The 25,082-nt window shown below is 40.8% G+C and overlaps 1 protein-coding gene across 1 annotated transcript; it reads right to left on the minus strand.

Moving 5' to 3' along the window:
- Positions 1-25,082, minus strand: DPYSL4 (dihydropyrimidinase like 4). The gene is made up of 14 exons (XM_034777064.1): positions 24,700-25,082; positions 20,481-20,569; positions 19,475-19,659; positions 18,340-18,504; positions 16,777-16,838; positions 16,595-16,675; positions 12,557-12,625; positions 12,317-12,437; positions 11,158-11,314; positions 9,885-10,026; positions 8,372-8,542; positions 6,037-6,216; positions 2,474-2,645; positions 1-255 (listed from the first exon to the last, which is right to left on the minus strand). Exons 1-14 carry the CDS (start codon positions 24,736-24,738, stop codon positions 164-166), a joined length of 1,725 nt encoding a protein of 574 aa, XP_034632955.1. The 5' UTR covers positions 24,739-25,082; the 3' UTR covers positions 1-163.

Here is a 25,082-nt window from a genome sequence, read left to right on the forward strand (position 1 = left end):
CCCCAAAGCAAGCTGTTCTGGGTGAGTGTAAATAAGGCAATCTTTTAAGATCATCTTCTGTAACTGTGAAACTGATGTTGAAAAATGCAGTTCTCCAGATCACCTGCTCCAGTGGAAACTAAGACTGATTGGCAAGGAATACAATACATCACATTTGGAACCATTATGACAAAGATGTAATATTGGAACGTCCACCAGGGGGTGCAATGATTTTTTGAGCAGGACGTCTTGCAATATGGTCATCTGTTTGAGATCCTAGAAGAGAAGGCATAGAACTTGAAGGGCTACAAACAAGTGACGGCCCCATTGATTTAAATACAGGAATTATTAAATGAAATGTTTTTGTTCATAATAATATATATGTACATGGGTAATCAATAGCAATTTATTTGTCTTTAATGCATATTGATTTAGAAACTGAACAATAAAATTCAAACAAAAATAAATACCTACACTTTTTATACTTTGGGACAACTTTATAAATAAGGTATGTAGCAGTGACATGACCAATCAACTGTATAATCTGTAGAATCTTGTAATTTTTAGTTAAAATGCTTTTGAATTTTAGCAACCCTCCTAATCACCACTGAAGCTACAAACTATACTAATAATTTGAAGATCAAATAATATTATGTTTTCATGCTCAGACTGAGATCTAACCAAAGCATATTTCAAGCTTAGTAGTGGGGAAACTAAACATGCTACTATACATAATGAGAATAAATTAAAAGGGTTAATTATAGGAAATGCTGTCAAACGCAATGAAAGACTGTATTCTAATTGGAAGGAACTGGAAAATTCTAACTGGTTTCCTGGAAAGATCTTTTGCATATTCATTCTAGGAATTTTTTGTAATTATTTGTTTCTCCATGAATAAATAGTTTCCAGATAATAACATTTTGGGACTTCATTTCATGTAGAGCTGTCAAGGATCCATGTGATCTCAGCCAAGTAAGTGAAGAGTTTTATCAGTAACTGTATAATGTGGCATTTGCTTTCAAAATTCTTCTTAGCTACGGTACACATGATGTCCATATATGCCAAATGACTGAAGAACGTATGTGTGGTACTCCCATGATTCAAATAAGACTCAAAATTCCATCACTGTGGATAAAATAGCAGAAACTACACCTTTCACAGTATGATTTTTTTTGTAGAAGTCAAATTTCAACTTTATTTACACCAGGATTTATATCAAAATTAACATGAAATAAATTTAAACCTACTATTGTACAAGTAGATATGCAGTACTCTTCCCGTTCCTAATGGCTGTCATAACAACTGGTTTGAATCTTCAATTCAGGAAACTCACAAGCAGTAAATAATTTATGTGAGTGTATGATGCCTTTTTAGAGATGTGATAGTCTCCAAGCCATTGGTTGAAGCGCTGCTGTTCTGAGCATTTGTCATAAGATCTGGGTGACCATTCCCCCTTATATCCACTTCCACTATTAGCTACTAGTTTAGTTGTGATTCTCCCCTTTTTAAATAAAATCTTAAGAGACGATCTTTTCATCTAGCCATTGACCTCCCCTAAAACAAGCTACTGTACACGAGCATTTGTCATCTCATCTGTCTCTAGCCATAGTACTGAATTCGTCCATAGCTGTATCTGTGCTTAGTAATTTTCTCTTTTGTAACTATGATTCCTCTCACTCCCTCTCTCCCCATCTGCCTTGACCTTTGCGCTTTAACCATATAATACTACTTGATGCCTTTTCTTTGTTTGCATCTCAGCCATCTTTCTCTCATAGGTTTCCTATATATCCAACCACTTATTTTATGGAATTGGAAAAGGACACAACTCAGGCTGATTTCCTGGCCTCAGTGAAGTTAATAAGAATTTTGCCATCAATTTCAATGGGGCCAAGATTTCAACCTCTGTTGTCAGACCTCATCAGTCTGATGCCTGTCCTTGGCTCTTTTGTCTTCTCTGTTTCATACCCATTGGCCACCTCAATTTTTAATTCAAACTTGACATGCATCCTCTCTGGTATCTTGTGACCTACATACTTTAATGTATTTGCATGGATAGCTTTCAACCATCTGGAAGAATTTTGTGTTGTTTTTGTATGTAAGATACTATAGCTCTGCAAATTGTACTGTAGCGGGAAAAGTGATTTCTCAAAAGCAGCAAGGCAATCATCACATAAACTTAGTTGTTAATACATTTTGTCTTTTACATTAGCAGAAATTACTAATGCAATTCTATACCTTGATCATTTTCTTCTACTTGAGTAACATAACATAAGCTCTGACCCTGCCATTGAACTCAATTTGAATGTACCCCTGCATCCGTTTGGAGTTGCGTTAACTTCAGCAGGGTTCCTCATGGGTGCACAAGTCTGCCTGCAGGGAGCTCACTGCAAGACTGGGGTATGGTTTGTAAACAATATTTCCACTTCTCAGTCAGTCTAAGCTACCATGTTCATCTCTACCTGCAAATGCTACTGTACCCACTGAGCAAACTTACCAGACAAGCTGAATCCTGACAGATGCAGATTACGGACAGGAAGAGTTGGTATTTTGCCTGAGCAGGGAGCTATCCTTGAAGTAGGAGTGGGGGCTGCAGCTTTAGCAGTCACTATGACATCATGAACTGGCCCATCATAAAGCCCCCTGGGAACACCATGAATTTCAGCAAGCTGTAGCGAGATAGAGGATAAACATGTGAGCTGATTCTGAATGAAATGGTGAGAAATTTGAAGCTGAAATCTGTTCCCTTACTGATTTTTCTTCTCTCCGTCATACATATCCTGAGTTATTATTGTGGGTGGGGGGTTGCACATAAGTTCAGGTTATTTGTTTGAAAAGAAAGAACATTAAACATTTGCTCTGGAAAATTATTTTACAAGGAGTTACGTAGATTTTGGCCGGCATAAAAAAGAAAATGGCAGGTCAGTTTTGGGCTCTATCATCAATGTCAGTCTCCATAGAAAGGTCCCTTTCCATTAAATTGGCCACCTGGTGATGATATGGTAGCCTGGCTCCCGCAAAATGTAATACTGAGAGATGAAATAGGAAGTATTTGCTGTCAGTGTATCTTGGACACAGTGAACATGGTTCTCATTTACATGAAGGCCCCATTACACTGCTCTCACCTTAAATTACAACAACACCCAGTTTCAGGCCCCTTTACACTGCCAGAACTGTGTAAAGGGGCCTTAGGGAAAATCAGAATCAAGCCCAGGGTTCCATCATTAATTTTATTACTATTAATACTGTTAATGTCTTTATTTTTACAGTGCCTCGGTGCATGCTGAGCACTGTACACTACCACAGAAAGATATTGGCCCTTCCCTCAACAGCTTGCAATCCAGTTGATTCTTCAAACCAGTATTCTTCACCTCCTAACACTGAGATCAATATTTTCACCTCCAGGGCTAGATTGGCACTTTGCAGTGGCCATGAGAAAAGAGCAGTGCATAATTTTGGCTTATTGGCAAAAGGCTTACTGTATTTTTATTTTTTGTTACAGAGAACACACAAAAATGGCATTTTTCCACCTCACATTCCATTCTGTTTTTCCTTTGGTATGTTGTGAGTTCTGATGTGACAACTCAACGGAACCTGACACGGCATGATTACAATGTCCTATTGCATCAGGTGCTACTTTAAATCATCCATCTTCTTGACTGGTAGAAAGATCTGAAGCTAGTGCAGAGAAATAGCTACATTACCAGTACTCTATTCACATTATTACCTGCGGCTAGCTAGTTCTCATCCCAAGCCACTTTATGTACCAGTCATTTTATGATCAAAAATTAGTACAGAGCATTTAGAAAACAGAAAAAGGGTTGGGTTTGAGCATAATGAAGTCAGGACAGATACAAATTGTAAAGAATAACTATTCTGCATTTTAAAATAGCATTTCAGTTTCACTGCTAACCTGTCATGCCATCTGATCTTCATCTCTGTAATACTGAAAACTGTGTAAAGTTGATATCCAATGCAATATTTTCCAACACCATTTTGGACCCTTTTCTCTCTCTCCAAAAAGCCATTGCTAGACAAGGGACCAAAAAATGTAATGCAGACAACCAGACTAACTGCCCATAATATCAAATGTGACTGCCCAAATGAATTAACTTCACAAGCAATCAACGACCACCTGATCTGATGCCCAATTATTATTTAACTCGGAGTCTAGGAACCTCCAGCTTCATGTGAGCAAAAGTTTATATTTAGCAAAGTGCCTTCCTTGGATGATGAAAAATGACACAATGTTTTTACTTTCAAACATAACATAGATGGAGTTTGATTGGTAGCAAATAGCCTGAAGGCCTTTTGTCACATCGAGTGGGATCAACCAGACTTAGCAATCGCTTATCTGCAAGTTAAAGAAGGGTGCAAAATATGAGGGGAAAATGCAGGTAGGAGAGCATACAGGAGCAATTCTTCATATTACGGATAAGTGTCATTTTCATGGCCATACCAGAAAGTTAGGAAGGAATGCTAGTGGGTGAGAGGGCAGGTAATATGGTCACTGCACTGATCATTGCTTCCACTCTAGTTTTAAGTGACCATAGGTGGCCGCTTTAAAAGCTAAGGCTAGCTGCTATGAACAGGATTTATAGTTTTTACAAGGCTCTGTCAGTTTCTTTTACTTATTCTGCCTTCCACTGGTGTGCCTCTATTACAGCAATGAATTCACAGAGAAAAGAAAAGCTACAGTAAATCATGTCATGTGGTTATTGCTGTAGTTGCCGATGTGCGTTGGTGTATTTGGGAGAAATGAAGTGGTTACTGATACTGCCCTCCATACATCAAATAATGAAAACAGCCACAAAACACATGGAAAAATGGAGGCGTGATGCAGCTAAGAGATGATATAAAGAGCCACCAAAGGAAGCTAGTGTAGAATAAGTCTTATTGGCCCTATAAAATGAAGGAACTACAGAAAATATTTCTGAGCTCCTTGTACTGACACCTTATCTATTAACTATTTACTTACATACAGAAATAGATAATTCCTGTGACAGAATTGCCATACCAGTTCCTATATTATCCCTTCTCCCAGTTGCCAGCATAGGGGATATGGCTAGCAGGAAGGGAGCAATCCAGGGCACAAATGAGCAACCTAAAGAATAAGTCAAATCTGGAGAGGTATTGGGAACTCCCTGTTCCCCTGAAATCCCTATTGACTGACATTTTTTAGAATTTTCTCCAGTCTAAATATTCTTAGATGAGTACATACTTGCTACAATCACATACATGTAATAGATTTAAAGTATTTGGCCAGAAAATACTAATGACCAATTTGCACAATTGAAGGCAATAAGAGTGCCAACAATGGCTGAAAAGACCTGTGAGAAGAAAATTAATTAATTTCATTATGGGATATATCACCAAGTGTGGTTTCCTACATTCCTACATTGAAATAAAAATATCAGAGACCCACTAAGCCCAGGACATCTCTAATGAGAAATATCTACAGTTAAATTGTAAAAATGTTGCCATTATTTCATTATAATGTATCATGTCATTCAGATTAAAAATATTTTAACATCTTTTACCTTTCAAACTGAATTTAGAAGGTCCATGTAATTAGATACATAATGCATCTTACGTCTTTGTACTTTTCCTGTCTACTCTTCCTGTAATTAGTAGTAGACTAGTTTACCCTTGAATCTCCTTGAAGACATTCTATTTGTCTAGGAAGACACACCATACCTTATCATCCAATACAAAATATTTGATGGAACTGTATATAAAAATTCAGTACAGTTTTCTTTTAGTTTCAGATGAATGTGAATTAATAAGTGGTATCAGGTGTAAGAATTGTCATTTGAACAGCAACACCGTTTATGCATAAGCCAGGCAATGCACAAGAGCAGTTATTTGATAGTTTTACACCTTTTCAAGGCCTACAAGCAGATAACATCAATAATATTTTTGCTCCTGTAAAGGGCCCCCTTTCCCTTCTCTGTCCTACCAGGAGGCTCTGGGATGCTGTAACACAACATTAATAGCAATAGGAGAACAGGGATAAATTAGAACAGAGATTGTTTTCTTGCAAATAAAAATTCTCCTTACCCTGTTTCTTGCCTTTATTCTTTTATAAACAAAATCAGGGAATGTCTTTCTAGGAACGAAGCGACCAGACCCTTGGATGACAAAGAGGTTTCCATCTTCCAGCACAACTTTTCCTTGACTTATAACAACCGTAGGGGAACCACGACACTCTGTTCCTTCAAATATATTATATTCCACATTCTGACAAATCCAAACCAGGATATTCAGAGTTAGTTTAGGGTTAAAAACAAAAATGCCATAAACCCACAGCCTACCCAATTATATATACACACACATTTTTGTAATACTTTCTTCATGTATAATTAATCATTCCTTAAATAATCCTTTAGATTAGATTTGAAAAAATAAGGATCTCTATCAATTTGGTGAGCTAAAGCAAACTGGAATGAACAAACAAAATTCATGAACATTTAGCACTAGCTTAAACCACACACTACACTACTTGCAGGGGCGGCTCTATGTTTTTTGCCGCCCCAAGCAAGGCAGTCAGGTGGCCTTCAGCGGCATGCCTGCGGGTGGTACGCTGGTCACGCGGATTCGGCGGCGTTTCTGCGGGTGATCTGCTGGTCCCGCGCCTTCGGAGTACCCGCTGCCGAATTGCCACCGATGCCGCGGGACTGGCTGACCTCCCGCAGGCATGCCGCCGAAGACTACCTGACTGCCACCCTCACGGCAACCGGCACGCCGTCCCCCGTGGCTCACCGCCCCAGGCATGAGCTTGCTGCGCTGGTGCCTGGTGCCACCGCTGGCTACTTGTGAAGCAAACCAGAGCCCAATTATAGGTATGGATAAGTTCCAATTGCTTAACCTAGGTCCCCAGATCCAATTGCTTAACCTAGATCCCCAGCAGGCTTCTGCTGAAACTCACCTTGGACTGACAGAATCTTTTTGCTATGTTTGTCAGGAAACCGCAAGTTCTCTAGCAGAACTGGTTGAAAAATTCCAGTTATATTTTGTGGGAAATTTGAAAACATTTCATTTTTCATTTTTTTTTTCTCTTTTTAAAAATATTCTCCCCATCTCCAAATGAAAAATCTTCTTCAGCTTTCAAAAACAATTTTTGATACAAAGGTAATAATTTTTGGTTTCTGAAGAGCAAAAGCAAATTTTTCTTTATTGAAAATCAAACTGAAAACCAATTTTTAACTGAAAAACATCTGCTTCTGTTCAAACAAAATACCATAAAATTTCATTTTCTGAAAAATATTTCATTTTGGTCAAAAATTCATTTTTTGTCAAAAATATTTCAACAAAATAATTTAAACCAGTTCTACCCTCTACATTTTACTAATGTTACATGTAGTTTTACCACTAACCCTTCAAATGTTACTGTGCTTCTCAAGTTCCAGGTAGGAGTTCATTTTGGGATACCTATGAACTGGGAAACCCTAGAGAAGGTACAGTTTGAACAGACACTGAGGCTTTCCCCAGTGGAATATTACCAAAGAGAGAGTGACAAGCCTATTTGGGACCAGGGAAGGGGTAGGAAAGCTGGGTTTGGATCTCCACTAAGACTTGTGTTCTTGAAAGATTCCCTTTGGCAAATGGCTTTTGAGAGTAGGGGTAGTTTCTCAACTGGTGAATCATTTGCAGAGATAAGGGTAAGGAGATGTTCCTAAGTAGCTGATATTCATTCCCATGAGTTAGCCTAAAGTTCCAGTTGGTGAAATGGGAATTTACCTGAGAAAGGGCTGAGTAAACACTGAGTAAGGACCCCCGGGTTTGTTCCAGTATGAATGGCCCCTACACAGCTATGCGAAATGGAATCAATCTTGCTTTCTCTTTTTAGTTTTACATTTGAAAGAGTACAGCCCTTGCATTTATCCAACCCTCGGGGAATATATCAACAGTCCCAGTAATTTGCTAACTAAAACAAACTTTTATCTCAATAGTTCTGTTAAATCTTAATTACAGTCATAGCCCTTTAAAATTCCACATGTTCAGCAATTCAAGGTTATTCAGTGGAATTCAGGAGAAATGCTGGGACAGGAAAATGTTCAGGTTAGGATTGTACATTTTTTTCTATGCCTATACAGTACATACTAATAGTATCACATTTACACCAAAAGAATGGTCATCATGTATTGTTTTGCTACTGCATATTCTATAGCATTACTCTACATATTTTTGGTGCCATTGCAGTAAATGCCAATAACAAAAGGGATTTATTTCCCTTCCCCCACTCAGATTTAATAAACAACTATACTAATATTTTACCCAAATTCTCTGTTTCAATTTCTCTCTGATTAAAGGGAATACATTATTTCACTAATACACCCTGTTTGCAAAATCCTATAAAGAAAAAAAGAAATTAAATCTCACAAAATGATTTTACCAGATGGTGGGTTTTTGCTGAGACAATTTTTGTAGCCTTGGGATTCCATATAACTAGGTCAGCATCAGAACCTACAGCAATTCGTCCCTTTCTGGGATAAAAATTAAAGATTTTGGCTGCATTTGTACTGGTCACTGCTACAAAATCATTCTCATCCATCTTCCCTGAGGCCTGGAAATTAGAAAGAAAGGAGATTGAGAAAGGAAACCTATTACCAGAAAATGAGGCCTTATCAAAAATGAATTTGCAATTTCATCTAGAATTAATGATATTTGTACACAGAGAAGATCACACAATCTTGGGCCTCACATTTAATTCAAAAATTGACTGTCCCTGCAGGACTAGTCATTAAAGACTGTTATAATGTCATACGTTTGAAAACTGATTACAGCTCCCATTTTATAGTCACTATGTAGGTACTCCTATGACACGAATACAGCTCAACACAACAGACACTGCATCCCACAACACTGAATAATAAGTGTACAGGGTGAAGTGAGGCTACAGAGAGGTCTGTGGCAACTATTGTGTATCATCATCATTCATTTGGCAGCACTTTCATCTACAGGACTCATTTCTCTCAGCAATTACTGGGCTCACACCCAGAACTTTCTTTAGTTGATACTGAAGTGAGTCAGTCTTTAGATTATATAATTTCTTCTCTTAGATAGAAAAATATCATGTTTATTGGAACCAGAGCTTTCTAAGTGTTATTGATCCTCAACATGCTACTAGGAGAAGGATACAAGAAACTGGAGGTACCAGAAGAAAGGGGTCAGATAGTATAATGATGGGTGAGGTATAAGAACCTAGACAGAGAAACAGGGCTCCAGTGAAGATGAAGACGAATATTTTCAAAGGTGAACATTGTTAAGTATAGGCTAAACAATTAGTGCATCGTAAAAAGCACAGCTGACATAACAAACCTGAAGAAGAGTTCTGTGTAGCTCGAAAGCTTGTCTTTCCCCAACTGAAGTTGGTCCAATAAAAGATATTACCTCACCCACCTTGTCTCTCAAATAACAAACTACACTCAAGATTCACTGTGGACCTGATCCAAAGCTCATTGAAGTCAACACAGAGACTCACAACTTATTTTGAGGGTACTATAATGTTGCAGAAATTACAAATGAACAAATTCCATATAGTTTGCCCAGTCCTACAGGAAAAGAATACAAATGGAAACTCCATTTCTTGCCTTTCCAAAAATCTTCTGGATAGACTTTTATTTCTGATCACAGTTCAGACTGGGATAAAATATTCTTCTAATAAGGAGCTCTTTCAAGACATATACATTCAAATGTTACATTTTCTCTCATTAGGAAAGCTTTTTTAAGTAGCAGCCTAGATAATGTCACACAATGAGGCATTCAGCAATGTAAGATAATGTACCTCTTTCCCTTCCATTAAAATTTTTTTTGCTATTGTCTAAATCCTCATATCTGACAAAATGCCATTTGCATGCACTTGCATTGATAATTCAGCAAACATTTACACTTATTTAGTTACTTACCACACACTTCTCCCAAATTATTGACATTCTTTCTTCAATGCCATTTGTTCCCTCTGGAATAAGGGTAAAGTTATCCTTTCCTACTGCCTTCTGCGCGGTGGTAAATGTGCAGTGGGCACTGCCTGCAACCTGCAGATCCCCACTGAGTTAAAGCAAACCAAAATGCAGTTAATGGGCAAAATTGATTGCTCAGTTTGTATTGTTCAGCGTAATAATTCAGGGGCCCTTTCTTTGCAACTATATATTCTTTAAGAGTGAAATTATCTCCTGTGTAGCAGGTTAAGTGTGACATAAATGGCTCATAGGTCTTGTGCTTAGCCCTCTGTGCAGCGGTGAATTTCAGCCTTAGGGTAATATTTTCAAAGGTGCCTAGTTGATTTAAGTTCTTAGGTCCCATTGGATTTAAGTGCCTAGATGCTTTTGAAAATGTTACCTTAAATGCCCAGTAATTGCACTCCTTAAATCAACATCCCAGTCTTGATTCTTGATCCATCCTTTTGGCCCTGACAGCCTTTCAAGAAATGATTCTAAAGGACCTTTTATATCAGGGGTATTCCTGGCTATGGCCAGACCCAGGACAAAACCAGATTCTATATACCAGAATATATTATAACTCAACAAATCTGAGCCAGGCTGATAGAGATGGGAGAAGGAAAGGAGGGAGCTGAGGTGGTTCTCTAGAATGAGGCTCTCTAGAGACATCTGCTCATGGAGCCCTGAAACACCCTTCCTGATTTATATCCAGGCTGTAATTCAAGATTGAATTATATGCATATTTTATTGTCTGTTTGTGGACATTATTCCACAGGACAAAGATTAATCAAATCTAATCTGTTTGCTTCCCTAGAGTCCAGTCACACCTCTAGAGAGAAGAATTTTGTGAAATCTGATGAGAATTATTTTGCATTCTCTGAGGAGACCTATTAGGGCAGAATATTTACTACTGTAGGTGCCCTTCTACAGGTCAATAGTCTCACCCTACACAGTCTTCAGGTGTTACTTTGGGGCCTGATTTTTCCATCCCTACTCAGACTGAATAGTAATTTACTCGACAAGGAGTTCTATTGAATGGTTCTACTCAGTGAGCTTTTTGGTGATGACTAGCAAAGACCCTAAGCCAAAACCACAGATCCAGACAGCGTGGAAATTTAAGGAGATTGAATCAAAACTCCACTCTGCTCTTTGGGCCCATCTCTGAGGTTGAATAATAATAACCCCAGGGACTGGGTTTTGTTCCGCATGCCACTGTCATTTACTCTCCTTGCCAACTCACCAGGATAACAGAGAAGTGAGATAATCGGACGTAGTAGGGTCAGGGCTAATTGGTGGGGATGTAACAAAAGCTGCAGCTTTAGCCCAATTCTTACTCCAGTAGTGTGATCCATCCGTGCCAAGGCTCGCTGTAATTGGCTCTCCATACACAACTGTGCCTAAAGAATAATAATGCTAATACATAATCTGAAAATATGTAACATGCTCCTGATGGTGAACTCTCTTTTCCCACAGTGTAGACAAATGCTAAGATTAGGAGTAAAAGATCGTTTGAGCCAGTTTCTCTGTGTTTCAGTTTTCTGAATTTCTGTCAGCCAATCAGATTGCTACAAAGTTGAACAGTATTCCTTGTAAAACTACAAAGTACCAATCAGAAAACAGCCTTGGCCAAACCCCAGAGTCCTATTCGGTACTATTTTTGGCTGAGAAAGACCAAAGAAAGCAGAACACACACTTCAGGACATGGCTCCTTATTTGTAATGGCAGGGAATGTGTCTAAAAATCCCTCTCAGTGGGATACCAAAAATTACACAAAAACTATGGGCAAAATGCACGCTTCTGATGTAACTCCATTTAAATCAGTTGATTTACATCTGGGATAGACTCAGTATTGTATGTTTATGACTGGATATTTCTGTCTCTCACCTTTGTCACCCACGTCCACACACAGTGGGCCAGATCCCCACCCCAGTTGGTGTAAATCAACACAGCTCCATTGGCTTCAATGGAGATACACCAGCTGAGGATCTGTCCGAATTACTATATTCTAGGTATTGTGTTACCTTGTTTCCTTGGAGGAATATTTCTATTTCTTCCCAGTGTGTCAGCAGTTTGAGTTCTCAGGCATTCCCAGGTTCATTTTTTTTCATTCAAAGCATGACAATAGGTTGGAAATGAATTCTTGACATTTTTTTCCAACTCCACCTAATGAGACTTGTGTAGCAAAGCCTTCAGCCAATCTCTTCGACTCTTTTGAGTTCACTTCAGGGTAATTAAACTCCAGTACACTTTGAAAACTGAAGCTAACATCAAGTGTTGTGCTTTTCAGATGTACCAGAAATTGGCTAATTATGAACTCTTAACTCCCTTTTATTGCAGTGATACTCAGGGAGACAAGTAAATAGTTTTAATTAGTGTGTAAATGTGAAGTGGTGTTTTACCTTTTCGTTTTGCTTGAGCTATCACATCTGCGGCACCTTTGCTCATTACTTTTGTGACATACAACGGGCAGTTGGCTTGTTTTGCTATTGTAATTGCACGGTACACTGCCTCTGCTTCAACCTTGGGAAACAAGAACACAACCAGGCGACGTCTTACAACATCTCTTTTAGTTGAATGGACATGAGTGGAGACTTCTTTAAAGCTCTAAACATGTTCATTTTACGAACTTAAGATATTACCTCCTCTGGGTGGCTAAGAACATGCCCCTCTGGCCCAGTAATTCCAAGTTCCAACAGTCTCTTTTGCTCCTAAGTGAATGTAGAAAAATGAGAAAAACAGTAAGTGATGGGAACAATCTAAAATAATGTGGGACTGGAACATCATGTCTAGAAGTACTTCAGAGTTATGGAAATTCCTAAATAATATCCTGGAATACCATTTATATCCATGAAAATTAGAGCATCTTAACAGAGACTATGACAATAATAAACAAGACATTCTAGTGGGATTGGTCATACTACTCAGCATACTACACTCTGGCGATTTGACAACATATTGGTGGGGTTCACTTGCTCAAAAACAATTAAGCAATCTGCAGTGATAACTATGTGCTTTTCCTGGGCTATTCATTCAGGCACTTCAAGCTCACTGTGGAACAGGAGGGTGAAGGCTGGATAGCTCCATCACACAAGGCATTCCTATCCTTTTAGAAGTGCAGTCATCTTGAGGGGCTTGTGAAGTCCCACACATATTCCTAGTGGCAATGATTTATGGATGTCATCCCAAATGAGCATCGGAAAAGACTTTATACCACACTGCACTGTCCAGCATTCCGTGTACCCCTCCCACACACACTTTCAGGGGAATGTTATCTTTATTAGTATTATTTTTTCATAGCCCTCAACCTATGGAGCCAGTTTTCTCTGTGACCTTATCCAGTGCTTAATTTGTAATTAAAGAGGTACCAGGGCTCAAGCAATTAGCTGCTGGGACTCAAGCAATGTTTCTACTTTCATAACTGATACAGCAAGTCCAGAGGTGCCGGGGCTATGAACTGCCAAGCCTAGGGGTGCTGGGGCTTGACACTGGAAAGCCCTGGCACAAATTAAACACTGGCCTGATCCGATCCATGAGGTACTGAGCACATCCACAGCTGCCCTCAACTACTACTGACGCCACTAGAGGTAGAGGGAGTTCAGCTCCTTTCTCTTAGCATTAGGCCAAAGCATGGGCCTGAGAGAGAGAGAAAATTGTAAGTAACACCGGAGAAACATCTCTAGGGCTAGGAACAAATGCTGTGTGTTCCATCAGTGAGCTGGGAATCTTGCCATCCACCAATGATATAGAGCTCCCTTTGCCAGTTCTGCAGAGGCCACTAAAGATAATCTGCCACATTAGGAAAAACTTCAGTGTGCTGCTCACCTCTTCATAGGCTTAGGGTGGCAGATTTGGCCCAGCCACCTCTTTGTCATGATGGGGGCAGCCAGGCCAAATCTGCGGCCATAAGCAGCTGCCCAGAAAACTGCCACCCTAGGCAGCTGCCTAGTTTACCTATTGGTAGAGAAGCCCCGGCAGCTCTGAAAGAGAGCAAGATATACGATCCTAAACCTGTCATTGCTGAAGGGCTGACTACTGCCTGTCCTGACCCTCAGGCCACTGTAATGTTTGTGACGAAAATCCCATGTTGCGGGGAGTGGGGAAAGATGAAGGAAATGTTTCTTTAATAGGCTGTTCAGGGGCAGGAGGGAATGTGGCTGTTTGAAGCTGCTCACAGCATGGAATGTTGGAGGCATTCCCAGCAAAGATGGACTGGTGGGCAGAGTGCAGGTGCATGTTAAATGCCATTTTTCCACAACTAATCAAATAGATATAACCATGTATATTTTACACCTCCTTGTTCCATCTTGGCCCTCTGCATCATATGAGGAGCCACCCAGGAATATTTCCATTGTTTGCCCTCTCTCAGGGTTTTTGCTGGGGAAGGACAGCTTTAAATTGCACAATTGCCATAATTGCTGTTGCTAATTATTCCCATCAGCAGAAGCTGTTCTGGGGATATGCTGAATCAGCACATTCCTTGGCTTCTCCTGGCCACACCCCTTCTTAGCTAGCATCCACATTTTGTGCAGTGCTGACTCCTATCCATCATCAGTGGAGGGATGGATTCTGTAATTTTCTGCTGCCCTCTGTGGACAGTCTGCTGCCAAATTTATGGAATTTTTATTTCTGTACCATCCATGTTCCCTTTGCAGATATCCTGGAAGTTCACCTCCAGGGCTCTAATGTTATCACTTGCAGCTTAAATAAATACTTGTAAAGATATTAAACTGCTTGGGATCACATTATGTTTAACAGCCAGCTAAGGAGAATGAAAAATCCTAGTGGGGAAAACTGGTATTAAGTTCAGGCCTGTTTGGTACAAAAAGGCCACTTGAAGTGTTGAGAAATGGCATTTAATTATAAAGTCCTCTCTTATATAATACTGTGCATTCAGTTACCTGATTCTTATTTGGAATGAATGACAGGTTTATTTCTATTCTCTATTGTATATTCCCAACATCTATTTCACATTTTTCTATGCTAGACTAGAGATAGGTAGAATGAAAATCAATACAAATTCTGAATGCAAAATACTCCCTTGTTACTATTTGCCCCTACATTTGGAACTATATATCCAGCTGAAATTACGCTACTGTGAAAGCCTCAAATCTATTGAATGTTCAGGGCTAGAGCCTCCGATTTTTAAATAAAATGAGAATAAAACATCTCCAAAAGCGGGCACAGTTTAGAGAAGTAAGAAGCCCTAAATTTCTGCAGGTAGCTGTTATAAATGTACCTGTGATGATAACTAACTGGATGCAAAGAGTCAGCATGATGCCTCTGCTTTTAGTAAGGACTCCAGAGATCCTTCCAAGCTCTTCTGCCAATATATGATGTCACAACAGGCTTTGCTGCCAGTCCACTCCCTCCAAAGCTCAGGTAATCAGATTATCCTAAAGGCCAAATCCTGCCTAGTTGTGTGTGTGGGTGGACTACGCAGGGAAGAAGATGTAGAGCGCACCCTCCCTCTACTCACCACATGCCTTAGCAGGGCAGAATACCAACCTAACACTGCAGGGAATACTGAGGAGAGAGACCAGCTTCTGCACTGGCCACTACACTGCAGACCCAAGAAGGTTTGCTCTACAGGCAAATGTCTGGAATTTTTATTTCTGTACCATCTATATTCCCTTTTGCAGATATCCTTGAAGTTCATTTCCAGGGCTCTCATGTTTCCTTAACTCAGCCACTGAAGTCAATGAAAGTTTTGCCAATAATTTCAATAGGAGCATGAGCTGGGTGATACTATGACTGGCAGCATGCACTAGTGGAACATAGGCTGATTCTTTTCACAGAAGTAGCCAGAGGTCTCCAGCAATGTATGCCTCCTGGCCAGCTTTGTATCACTTGTTCCTGAGTTGGCAGGATGACTCAAATGCTGGAAATGTGTCTGGCACTGCTCTGCCCCCTACTGCCTGTTGTGCAACCACTTCATTTCAGGGCAGCATTTTGGCCTAAATTAATATTGTGACTAGTTTTTTATTTAAATGGATACTGTGACAAAGTTCCTCCTCTATCTTGGTGGGTCCTACGCTTACTGGCAGATTTTCTTGCCTCAGAAATTCACCATGTGGATTGGGGAACAGCCCAGAGACCTTCCCCTCTGGAAGAACCCACAGTCCAGGTCAACTGGGAGGTTTGAGGGGAACCCGGGCCCGCCCTCTACTCCGGGTTCCAGCCCAGGGCCCTGTGGACTGCAGCTGTCTATAGTGCCTCCTGTAACAGCTGCATGACAGCTACAACTCCCTGGGCTACTTCCCCATGGCCTCCTCCAAACACCTGCCTTATTCTCACCACAGGACCTTCCTCCTGGTGTCTAATAATGCTTGTGCACCTCAGTCCTCCAGCAGCACCCCCTCTCCCTTTCAGTTCCTTGCACCTCTTGCTCCCATCTCCTCACACTCACACCACAAACTGAAGTGAGCTCCTTTTAAAACCCAGGTGCCCTGATTAGCCTGCCTTAATTGATTCTAGCAGCTTCTTCTTAATTGGCTCCAGGTGTCCTAATTAGCCTGCCTGCCTTAACTGGTTCTAGCAGGTTCCTGATTACTCTAGTGCAGCCCCTGCTCTGGTCACTCAGGGAACAGAAAACTACTCATCCAGTGACAAGTATATTTGCCCTCTACCAGACTCCTGTACCCCACTGGTCTGGGTCTGTCACAATACATTTACTATACCTCGTCAATGATGTCTCCATTTTCGGCATGCACTTGGGCAATGGCACCCAGGTCGCGAATAATGCTGAATATTTCATACATCTGTCAGGAAGGAAGGAAAGAATTTCCTAGTGTCAGACTGGTCACAGTTTATAAAAAGTGTAGTTGATTACTTTTATTGCATTTCAGTTATTCTGTGTTACCTGAGCGTCAGTGCACTGGAGCTTGTCTTTATAAGCCATGAAAACTAGAAAGGAGTTCACACCTTTAAAAAAATAAATTACATGTGTATTTATTATCCCAGCTGAAAACAAATCACTCATGTCTACTGGAGAGGGATGGAAAAGGTGGTATTCAGATCTAGGTAAGGTTTTTAGACTAGTGTTGAGGATTGAGATTGAATCAATGCTAGGGTTCAGATTTGGACTAAAGGGCATGAAAACTTGTTTTTATGAGATTTGGGCCCCAAATGTTGTAGTTCATGAAAGATGCTGTACCGTCATTGGTTTTTGGATGCATTTAAACCAGAACCAATAAACAACCCATTTTTTAGTTTTAGATCCAACTTGGAACCAAAACCACACAGGTGAGTTCAGTTTCATGGATCTGAATCTTAACCTTTTCCACAAACAGGTTTGAATTCTAAGCTGCAATGCTGGCTCATTTCTAGGTGCTATATTTGAATCATTTTATTAATGCTGAAAGTACAAATTAAAGCCAAAAGCACTACATTCAAAACAATGTCCTTTAGTTATAGAACTACATATACAACACTTATGTATACTGCATTGCATAACAAAATGCATAACTCGTTTCTATCTAATGTGTACTCTGATTCATTTAGTGTTGGGGCCTAGCATGTTAATTTCTATTGTATTGCTTTATACTGTTTTTATGTAGATAAAAATCACAATGGTTTTTAAATTATAGTCACACTATGAAATTCTCTCCATTTTATTACTAGATATGGGTAAGTATGAAAAATGTCTGGTTTCAGCTTTGAATAGCTGCTTCCTTGACTACCACTGAGAATTTTAATGGAAGATTAATTAACAATTTCTGTGTTAACTGACAAATTCTGTCCCTGAATGTATGACTGCAATTGCCATTGAAGCCAATTAGATTTGTGTAGGCACATCTGAGCGCAAAACACAGCCCCAAATATGTGACTAACGCGACATATTAGTGAAATGCATAATCCTATGGTGGGTGAGTTCTTCAGTAGACAATGTCTACTGGGTAGATAGCCACGGGGTCTTATATACAAGAACTACAGGTATAAGTTTTTGTGAAGGGACTGTCAGTGCACAAGAAATACACTTTATATAAAGTACTGCAGGCTGGGAATGGGCTGCTTTATTCCTATTATATTACAGAGTGGCTGGGGAATGGGGAAGCACCCACTAACTAAACAAGAAGCGAAGCAGGTATGGAGCATGGCGCCAACCCATAATACTCTGAGTAACCCAGTTAATCCCTTGATGTCCACTTTATTACGCAAGTGAAGTAATGTTGCACAATTTGGCCCCGTGGGCCCAATCCTGAAATTCCTTACACAGATAAATCTCCAGTATAGTCAGAGGGAGTCTTAACAGTGTCAGGACTTCAGAACTGGGCCCAAGAATTTTGCCTTGCACTACCAAAGGCGATTTCTTGATGTTAGAGGCATGTATATTGCCCTAAAAAGTAGCTGATCTTTTTTCTTGTGTCAGTTTTCACTCTTGCTGGTAACTAGGTTAGTGGAACACTGGTCTTTTTGTCCTTACCTTTGTCTTTCACTAGAGCTTCCAGTTCCTCTTTTATGCTCTCATGCCAGCGTGTGATGTCAATATGCAGTGAATAATCACAACAGGCTTTGTTATCAGCACACTCTCTCCATTGGTCATATGCAGCAAGCAGATTCATTCCAGAGTCAGGGAATACATGGTCAACTGAAGAAATATAGCAGAGTGTCAGCAGCCTTTATATGATGGGGTAACACAGGGACATTATTATAATGCCCATAAATATGCATTTGTCTAACAGTTTTCTATGGTAGGAAGGAGACATTTTAATGCAAATTATTCTATAATTAAAAATGAGGAATATGAAAGCTTCCGAACTGTGTTTAACTACCATTAAGACTGAGACAAAAACCAGCAAAACAAGTCAATTCCAAGTTGTGGCTAACAGTACAACCTGAATTCATCCCCTTGTGTCTAGATAATATGGTGATGTGAGACAGGTATGTGCTATCATATACATGCAAGGGGCCAAATTCTGCTCTTAGATATTTGTGCACAGCTTCCCTTGACTTTAGCAATGGCAGTCATGCATAGGTATTGTATTTCCCACTACACCTACCTATGCTCATCAGTATTAACCTGTGAGACCATTTATAGTTCAGTTCTGTGCCTCCAGTGAGTAAACACTGGACTGAACTGTGTGTTGGTTTTGTAAAGTCTACTTGGGATCAGACTGAGTAAATCAAAATCATTTTTACTTTGAACCTCAAAAGTATTTGCTCTCACAACCCCAGAGCTGGAAACTAGTGCAATATTTGATTTCATAACCAAGTCACTTTTCTTTCTCCACCTACAAAAAGCACGGTATATAAAGATAAATTTTCTGTGACCATCTGTTTTAAAAGGCCCAGGTAAAAAGGTGCCCTGTATTGCTTACAACGATAAAGGTGAAAGGGCCTCATAATAAGTAGAATCTTTATCTTTTAAAAAGGAACATATAACAAAAACAGAGTTTATTAAAGGAAACTTAATACATGGTACAATTGTAACTAACCTGGTCAGAACTAAAGTCTCACTCCTGTGTTAACTGACACTGAGCAATCTTTTCGATGGTGGGACACCGCGTTTGCTTTTGGAAAGATGTACTTCTTAGAGTCATTGCAATAATGCTACTTACGTATCATGGTGGTTCCTCCTGCTAGGGCTGCTTTTGTGCCTTGATAGAAGTCATCAGCAGAGGTCATTCCCATCACAGGCATTTGTAGTCTAGTGTGGACATCTATTCCTCCTGGCATAACTAACTGGCCATAGGCATCAAGAGTTCTGACGCCACCAGGAACTATCAGGTTTTCTCCAATTTGCCTAAAAACAGCATTAAGAAGTTCTATTAGCTGCAAATAACATTTGAACAAAAATGTATTAACTTCCTGTTAAAAGTGAGTATGTGTGTGTGCTCATGTCCGTTTCTGTAAGCTTTTCCACACTGTGCTGCCAATGCACATCAGTTATGCTCTCCTTTGGGAAATGGGGGATAGTTGGGGTCCTCAGAACCCTAATGGAGCTCTAAGTTTCTCCCATTTTCTCCTTACTTAGATGCTCCTTCTCTTGTGAGGCCTCATATCACAGTCACCATCCTTCTGGCAATGGAAGATTGGATGAAATTTCATTCAGACCCATAGCTGTTGCTCTTGAGAATTGTGAGCCAGTCTCTCATCTCCACTTGCAAAGCACTGCCTCCAAAACTTTCTCAACTCTAGGATGGGATTGAGCAGATCGACGTCTCCTGGATGGCAGTGCAGACCAATACCAGCCCCACAGGCCAGCCCATTTCAGGGCATCAAATGTGACCCCAACCTCTCTTCATTCATGTAGTCTTAGACCACTCAATTAGTACTAACAGTGACCATAAATTTGATAGTAGCTACTAAGGAAGTAAGATCAATAGGGACTAAGATCATTTTACTTGTTGCCTTCAAGAACACAGCTAGAACTCAAGAAAGGAAATATTCCTTTCAGCTTTTTCTTCCAATGCCCTATGAACTATTGATTTTTTTCCAAAAGAATATTTTGAACATATTTCTGAGAAAATTAAAGGGGTCTCTGGAAATGATTATTCATATTAAATTGCACCAACAATGTTAAGTATGGAAATTGTAATACAAAACATTTCTTAAGTAACTTACTTTATCAAACTGTCTTCCACATAGATATCAGCATAAAATGATTGATCATCATTGACGATCTTTCCTCCTTTGATTAGAAGCCGGTCACTCTAATGGAAAAAAATATGTTTCCCAAAATTATTTTATTTAGAAGTTGTTTTACTCATTACAGGCCTTCATGCATAATAATCTATAATTGCCTGCTGCAGTTAAAGTCTGAGACAAAATATTTTGCACGTCTATTAGTCCAATTTAGTTTAAAAAATACACCAAACTATTTTATAGCAAAGCCTGACTGTATTCCACATACAGAAGTATAAAAAGTATTAAAACTAAAATAATATATATTTTACATACAAATAGAGAATGTTTTAACATCTTTAAATCAACCAGAAAGGGGATTTAATCTATATTTTTCACAGCACAAGCCTAGAGAACTGTATGCCGCACAGAAGATGTAAGGAGTAATTTAAAAATAATATATTAAGGCAAAGTTACAATAAAACATTCACATACTACAGTGCGCATTACTTATTACTCATTTTTTTCATTAATTACACATGCACAATTCCCTTCACAGCTTTAAGTAGCTCTGCAAAACATTTTGTTCTCCACCTTCCAATATAAATGACTCCTGCCCAACATTAACAAGCAGAAGGCCATCTTGCTGGTTTTGGAGAGGGTTGATGTGATGACCCTTTTGGTAAACTTACACTTAACTGACTCATTTTATATAAGTAAGAGACAAAGGGCCACTACCAGCCTCCTTCTGCAGATGTGGAGACCAGTTATTTATGCTGCAGTCTGTGCATATTTGCCAACATTTTTAAAAGGGTTTGCAAGGGATAGTTGTGCACCTAAGCCATGGATGTGGGGCTGCTTGGCCTCCCCCAAATGCTGGTACTGGCAGATTTTCTGTGCAGTCGGATGAATTTTAGCACTTATATAAGTGACTTGAAAACATCAATTCAATAAGTTATCATAACCTCTTTCTGAGGAAGGTAACTATTACTCTCCCTATTTCACTGATGGGAAGACTGAAGCAGAAAGTTTAAGTAGCTGACTGAGGCCACAGATGAAGTCAGTGTCAGAACTGGGATTGGAATGCAAGTGCTACTTGCTCTCAGTGCTGTGTTAGCCCACTACACCATGCAGTTTCTCATGACATTGAGGTGCCTCATTGTGGCCAGTCTCCACTTTGGCTGCTAAGCTGAGGAGCATCATATTTGCAGACAGCAGGCTGGGAGGCAGCTTGCACCTGGCCTAGCAATATTAGGGGCATCCAAAGTGGTACTGCCCTTCTACACATGGCAACTGGTCTGAGGTTCTCACAGAAACTGAGGAATCAATGTGAGTGTCACAGATCTTAAAGGCCAGCTTTAGAGGAGCTAATGGAGTGGCTGTGATCTTTTGGAAATCAATGAGAAATTTTCAACTCTAGCAACTGATTTGTAGCAGTTTACATTTTCTAGGTTCTCTTTGCAAGGAAAAGGACTAGGCGCCCACTGTTACAAAAGGAAGTGGAGATTAACTATAACATTTCCAGGTTCTCAAAATCAGATTTTCCTGCAGCCACGGGCTTCACAGATCCCAAAGGATTCTGACATTAGTCAAAGAATTCTTCACTAGTCACCATCATTTTCCACACTGGGCATTTTAGATGCATAAGAAAATATAGGATCAGGCTCATATTTTTAAATGTGAAACTGGAGCATAGTTGATAACAATTTTTTCTCCAACTGTGACCTCTACAGTGACTCTAGAGAATTTACTCCCAGGCTACAATGGCCACTGCTAAGGATTCTGATGCACATTTAAAAATAATTGCTGGATGCAACAACATGTGACAATACAGTCTGGGAGAGTGGATTACAGGACCGGAGAAATGTGTAATTATAAAATTAATCACAGAACACCACTTCTGGGCCTTGATTTTTTACTGTGGGTCAAAGGGGTATGAATAAAGCTATGAAGCAATTTTGCTGTGTTTATGAAAACTCCAAAACATATTTCATTTATATTTCACAGCTCTTAGTCTTTTTTTCAACTATTTTTCTTGCTTCCCAGTCAAAAAGAGCCACCACATTCACTGACCCTGGGGAGCTCTATTGGCCTCCTCCACTATGCAAATATACAGGCCACTCCCCACTCTGGGAGCACACCCACTCTGTAACAACCACAGAATACCGGATGTTCTTAACGAGCTTTTACTGAACTCACCAAGTCCCTTACAACCTGTCACATATACAGGCTGATTCTCTCTGGCTTACTCAATGGACACTTTTAAAGGGGACTCAGGGTTATTTCTCTCTCCCTTTGTGTGGCTTTATTTTAGAGCCCACCAGCCAAGAAGAAGAAGAAATCATGCTGCCCAAAGGTATCTTCTCACCTCCACAAAAGTCCTGACAATCAGGGTAAGGAGGCTCCTATTACAACAGTGATAGGGATCTGAGGGGTGGCACATTCCTCCACAACACAACAGTGATGAGAGATGGAGGATGGAGTGAGGCCCACTGCAATGAATGAGCATGAGATCCCATAGCTACAGTATTCTTGCTTTTTAGTATTTTGGGTTTACAGGCTGGACCAGAGGATATGGGTTTATGAACCAGGAGTAAGAAGACTATTGGGATCAGGGATGATGGGGAAAGAAGACAGTAAACATTAAGTCCCCATTAAATATATCAAATCATATGTTGTTTAATTTTATTTCTGTTAATTTCCAAATACTGTATAAGGTGGTAATCCTGCAGAATAGACCCTCCAGACTCAAAGATGTGTGTGTTTGCCTTTCTTTTAAAAAGCAATATTTGTAGTCTTTTAGGTAACATGGCTGCCCTGGTGTGTGAAAGAGAATAAGCAGGTGTACACAAGAACTGAAAAGCAGATGCCTAATGTTGTACAAGGGCCTCTTCCTGAGAATATAATGCTGCATAAACCTCTCTGAGTTCAAGCCAGGTTATGTTCAACAAAGGACCATGCTAATTCTCCAAAGGGCTTTCATAGGAAGCTTGTAGTAACAAAGGCCTAATGTCAACCCCAAGAATACTCTTTCAAACTCCTCCTGTTTTGCTCTACCCGGTCTGATTTCATTTCAGAACTAAAACCCACATCCTGTCTTGCTTAAGGAATAATGTATCTATAAATGATGCTTTAGAACTATATTTCAAAAATACTAATTATTAATACTAATCATTCTTTTCCCAATCACCCTAAAATGTTGTAGAACCAGGCAAAAATATGGCCCGGCAACCTAAATTGAGGGAATAAATACATGAAATTCTTATAGACACTTCATCTTAGACACATAAGCAAGTCCAAAGTTATCAAAGTCCATGCTTAGTCAATCATGTTATTTTTTATTTTCTGAACTCCTAGGCTGGGAGAAAAGATGTTGCTCTCTAACGACAGGGAACTATAAGCCATTCAAACTGCTGTGTCCTTCCGGCCCATCAACCCTTTACGAGAAATTAGGGCCTGAAAAGGCATGAGCTAGGAAACAAGGGAGTGCCAGCTTCTTAGCAGAAATAAAGCAGCTTCAATGGCCTGAATGATTTGCAAAGCTGCTGATCAACACACATTCTCCTCTTCCTCCCGGAGTCGGGAAAAGCCCCTACTCTCAGGCTTCTCTGGGACTTGGCGGGTATCTGCAACCTCACCGTGCGCATTGTTTTCCTAACGTGTTTGCTGACTGTCCGAACTCCTTGCCAGGGACCTTTCTACTGGGGCATGATTGTCTCCGCTGAGATCTGGGGAATGCAGCAGAGAAATATTTGATACGGCCAGGCCAGCCCTCCTCCCCCCGCCGCCCAGACCCAGCGCCTGGATTACAGGGCACGCAGCACCGCCATGGCTGAGACGCAGTCACAGGACTCGCTAGAGAGCTGCTCCGCTAGCATCTCCTGCCGTCCCCAATCTTAAAAGGAGCATGAACTAACCCCACCGCCCGCGTCTCCTTCTCCGCGCTGCCCGAGTGCCGCACGTTTGTCCTTTACTGCCCCTGTCCCCTGACCGCTGCCAGGGTGCTGGATAGGTTATTACGCCTCCATCACCCTCCCGCCTCCTGCCATGAAGCAAACCCAGCAGCTCCCGGCCGATGGTTGCTCGCTGCCCCCGGGCTGCTGCGAATCAAAAGGCCGCTCGGGGGGCTCGGCACAGAGAAATGCCCTTCTAAAAGGAAAGGCGAGTAGCCCCGGCCGCCACCCCGCCAGGCCCCGGGCTGCCTGGGCCTCCCTCTCACCGTGATCCGGGGGATGTTCTTCTTGCCTTGGTACGACATCTTCCCGCAGCTGCCTCCTTTCCGAGCGAGCGCAAGGGGCAGGAATCCACCCTCGGCAGGTGCGCTGCGGGGCCGGGGCTCCCTCCTGGCTCTGGGGCTGGCAGGCCGGACGCCTCTCCGCGGCGGAGTGGCCGGAGCGGGCGGCTTTTCGTGGCGTCTGTGTGCGTCCCTCCCTGGCTGCCTGTTGTTCTTGGAGAGCTCGGTGGCTCCCCCTGCTCTGGCCGCCCCGCAGCCTCGCTTAGCAGCTGCCTGATTAGCATTCCAGGCTCATGCTTCCCCGACAGCAGCCGCCAGAGAGGCAGCCATGCAGACAGCCCGCCGGGGCCTTTCCCCAGGCACCAGCC

Source organism: Trachemys scripta, chromosome 7 (assembly GCF_013100865.1).
Source record: "Trachemys scripta elegans isolate TJP31775 chromosome 7, CAS_Tse_1.0, whole genome shotgun sequence".
Taxonomy (NCBI): Eukaryota; Metazoa; Chordata; order Testudines; family Emydidae; genus Trachemys; species Trachemys scripta.